At 38.7% G+C, this 4,478-nt stretch overlaps 1 protein-coding gene across 4 annotated transcripts in view; it reads right to left on the reverse strand.

Annotated features, from left to right (window-relative positions):
• Window positions 1–4,478, reverse strand: part of LOC107639465 (pectin acetylesterase 5) — a 10,468-nt gene that overhangs the window by 3,881 nt on the left and 2,109 nt on the right. For 2 of the 4 annotated variants that reach the window (XR_001620162.2, XM_016342967.2), the window contains exons 6-10: window positions 3,453–3,577; window positions 3,098–3,158; window positions 2,913–2,966; window positions 2,722–2,799; window positions 2,532–2,637 (exon numbers count right to left, since the gene is read on the reverse strand). Coding sequence is in view for 3 of the 4 variants with exons in the window: in XM_016342967.2 (XP_016198453.1) it covers window positions 2,532–2,637; window positions 2,722–2,799; window positions 2,913–2,966; window positions 3,098–3,158; window positions 3,453–3,577 (424 nt within the window). In the remaining variant the exon portion in view is untranslated. The remainder of the gene's footprint in view (window positions 1–2,531; window positions 2,638–2,721; window positions 2,800–2,912; window positions 2,967–3,097; window positions 3,159–3,452; window positions 3,578–4,478) is intronic. The other 2 variants (XM_021121303.1, XM_016342968.2) reach the window with 2 other exon arrangements.

The raw sequence follows: 4,478 nt of genomic DNA on the forward strand, positions 1-4,478 counted from the left end.
GAAGCCACATCTTTTGCTTTGTATGCATAATTTTTTATTGCGGATGGCGGCTCATGAAAGAGAGCCAAAAATCTGCCACAGGATTATGCCGTATGACATTGTGGAAAAAGGCGGAAATGGCGGATGGACTGACAATACATGTATATGCACAAAAAACATGCAAAAAAACTGCAAATGTAAGGGAGAATGTCAGCTCTTAACTTGGCTATTAGGATTTTCTAAATAACCAAAATAACCCTCAAATGCAAAAAATATTACACCCAGACAGGCCACTTCCTCCATTCACGCGCGGAACAGCATGGCATTGCCAGAATTGCGGCCACCGCCATTTCTACAACACAGCATCCCCAAACGGTTGTGGATGCAAAATCTGCCATGCCATTCCACAATTCTATGGGTGTGAGAAGCCAAGAAAGTGGGAATATTTGGTGAGCCTATCAACCCCTACAAAGCTAGTGTCAAGCCCTTCTATGAAATCCACTGGAATGTCTTCCCAAATTTGTAAAGGAATGGGAAGTGGTTGCAGCAGACCCGTAGAAGATAGAGTTTCATATTTGTTCCAGTTGCACGTATCACAACTTCAGATCAACCTCTAGATGGCCCCTTGCATACCCTCCTACCATAGCAGTGCAGAAATCCTTTTGTATGTTCTGAGAAACCCAAAATATTCCCCTAACATTGAACTGTCTAATTCTTGCAGAATCATAGAATGCTTGATGAATTATTGGGTAAGACCAGCCTTCCCTTATAGTACAAACATCCACCTTTGAGCCCAAAGCCATCATGGGAAATATTCCCTTGAATTAATTCTTGCATAATAGACTTTAGCTTAACATCATGCTGCAATTTAGCATCTAATGCTTCCCACAGATACAAGGTGACTGCAGAGATAGCACCAAAATAAGCCTTCCAAGAGAGTACATCAGCCACTCTATTGTCCTCTCCAGGCTTGTATTTAATTTTGAAAACAAAACCCAGTAGCTTGCAATCCACTTTTGTTCATCCCATGTTAATCACTGGTCAATGAAGAATTTCAAACTTTTCTGATCAGTGTACTACAAGTTTCCTACCCAGAAGTTTAGTGCCTCCACTTCTGAACCTCGAGGACTATTGCCATTAGTTCTCATTCATACACTAATTTTAACTGATCCCTGTCAAATAATGTAGGACTCATGTATGCCATGAGTTTCCCTACTTGCAAAAGTACAGCTTCCAAGCCTTTCCTTGACGCAGCAGTTTTGATTACAAATTCCTCATTAATAAAAGACACGGCAAGGATAGGTCTAGCTGTCATGGCTTCCTTCAACCTGTCAAATGCAAGTTGCTTCTCTAAACCACACTGAAATTGGTCCTTCTATAACAAATGTATCAGCGGCCATGCAATCTTACCATACCCTTTTACAAATCTTCAATAATACCGCATTAGAGCTAAGAACCCTCTCATCCCCTTAACATGGCTTCAACCTTTTCCAAATCTGCAGCTGCCCCCTCATCGGATATGATGTAGCCAAGATATTCAAGCTTTTTACCACAAAGTAATATTCAATCTTCACTAACCACCCTAATGTGTCCTCACCAACAAAAATTGGCACTCCATCTTTCGATATTGTTTGTGTTGCCGACAATGAGGGCAATGAGTACAACATTTGGCCTCCACGGGAATGGGGGGAGTGCCACTCCTCTCGGTGATGGGAGTGAGAGTCGCGGTGCTCTTTGGAGGTGATGTGTGGAGTCAACCTCCTCCCTCAAGTGCCTTGGACCCTATTCCACTGGTCCTCCGAGTTCACCCTTTTGGTTGCCCTCTGAGTAGGGTAACATCCTTGTCGCCAACCCTTCCCAAGTCGCATCATCTCATCGAACTTCCTCTCCAAGCTATCCACCCTTTCCACGATGGCAGTGGCAGCAAGAAGGCTCACAGAACTCCCAAAAATGAGAGCTCTAATGCCAGTTTGTAAGAAACCAAACACAGACTAGAAGGAGTAGTATTATTGTATTATTCACACTAATGAGTCTAGATCTCAACTTACAATTGAAGAGAAAATAGAAGAGAATTAGCAACCAACCGAGGGAAATAGCAGCCCCACTCTCCCAAGCCAATTAGCAAATTCAACCTGCCTTTCCTTTCCTCACTCTCTACCCCTTATATCCCTCTTTCCCCTAACAACAATTACACAAGTGCTATATGCACACCCACATGCCAACATCACATTCCCTTGCTCTCAATAGTTGATTTCTGCACAAGTTAGGACTTGAGGACCCACTGAATTTCTTCACTCCTGATTCTGCTTAACTCCAAAATGGTCCCTGAACCTTTTGCGCCTATATGCCTAAAGCCCTTCGGGGTCTTAATCCTTAAAGCTAACAATCTACTACATTCGCTTGGGTTGGATTGTCATCATCATATGTTCAATTTTAATCCAACATCTAAACGTAATCCCATTGAAGGTGTATAGAAGTATTCTAAAGAATCTAAATTATAAAAATTTCAATTCTAGATTGATGTCAAAATTGGAAAGATGGATTATACATACCATGAAGTACATCAAACTGATCAGCATTGCAATTGGGAATGTTCAATCTGCAGCTTTTCCAGTAACCATGGGGGTCTGAACCATGAGGTACCAAAATATTTTGTATCTAAATATAATTTAACATAAGATGCATGTAATAGGTTAAATAACAAACACCTGAAAATAATGAAAGCCTACTGAAGAAACTTACCTGCCAAAAATCATAAGCAGGGTGGACAAAAAACACTGGAGTCTTTATGTTCTTAACAATTTCTAATGGAAAAAGACACTGCAATACAAATCAATAGTTGGTTGTTTCAGCTGAAATACATGAAAAAATTTACAATGTAACTTATAACAGAGGAGGGTGCAGCAAAAAGGCTAGAGAAACCGAAAACCTACCTTAAATGGTTCAATTCTAGCAATGCAATCTTTGTGTAAACTTTTTGCAACACCCTGGCAAGTGTTATGCGATAAAATATATAGGATAGTGTTGAAAACATTAATTCTCTCTTCAATCTATAAATGTGATCATCAAACTCAATAATCTAAAGACAATGCATCCATTTAAGCAAGGAATGCATTACCTGAAGCTGAACAACGTCATGATAGAAAGATCTCATTGTCCTATTTCGAATAGCATCCTCCCTGAAATTTATAATATAAAGATTATACCTATTTGTTTTGATTAGTAAGTGGTGGCACAAACCATGAAAGATGGATAAAGTGCAACAAACAAGTACATAAAAGTAGTCAATGCACCATGTCCATAGTTTATAAACCTCTGGTAGCAGTTAAAAAGAAAATGTTAAAATATTTCAGTAACAAACTTCTGTCCTGAAGAAATATCACCCGGTATGCTAGAGGTACCTCATGCACCATTCAATTTAACAGAAAATATCATGGCAAGAAAAGCAAATGAGATACTGGATACAAACTTACTCGTCTAGGAAAAACCCAGCATCAGCAAGACATTTAACATTTATGTCTTTCGAAAAATATTTTCGGAAGTCATCACAATGTATTAGAGTTGCCAACCCTCCAGCAGAGCATCCTGAAAGCAGTGCCTGCAAAAGTAGCCTATTTATCATAATACATAGAAGGTTATAGGGCAAGTCTGATGCATCAAAACTCACCAACAACTGTTTATGCCAAAGCATATTCTCTGGGGCAAATTGCATCTAAATGTCAAATAGAAGATAAATGAACATTTAAACTGCATTTTTTTCCCTCACTTGAAACAGCAATAAAAAAAATCTAAGCTTCCACATTACCATCTGTACAATTTCATACTAGGATTATTGATTAGTCAATTGAAATTATTTGATATGATAATATAGATACAGTCTATCTCCAAGTAAGTTTAATTATCACTTACAACAACTGTCTCCTATCAAGCAACTCAACCAATAGTTGAAAAAAACAAAATTTCCTACAATTATAACCCAACAGAAATATGACAAGATATAACTTTCACTGTGATGAGACTTGATAGCAAACTGAAAGGTACAAAAAGTTAAAGAACACTATTACTGACTATTGTGATTCTTGACCAAGCCAGGAAAGGTATTGGAATGGTTAGTACAGACAGACCAGTTTCAGTAGGGCCAGTAACACCTTCATGACCAAAAACAGGGGGATATCTAAATAGTGTTCATCCCATCTTGATTTCTAAACAAGATTTTGATGATTGAGGCATTGATTTTAGTACCCCTTAAATGATAGGGTGGGCTCATACAATTTTGTCAAAGCTCACCTCCTGTTATATTTCTGATGTCCAATCACATGGGAACTCCTTGGAAACCAAAGAGAGTAAAACAGGTATGGAGCATGTGATTGAAAGCCCCTCTCCGCAATCTCACAAGTATACAAATGTCGTCATTATTTGTAACAAACTTCCCCCAACAAAATAATTTCCTTCCAAAATGTGATTACCCTACATAATTTTCTCTCTAGAATAATCAACAC

This window comes from Arachis ipaensis, chromosome B04 (assembly GCF_000816755.2).
Source record: "Arachis ipaensis cultivar K30076 chromosome B04, Araip1.1, whole genome shotgun sequence".
Classification (NCBI taxonomy): Eukaryota; Viridiplantae; Streptophyta; class Magnoliopsida; order Fabales; family Fabaceae; genus Arachis; species Arachis ipaensis.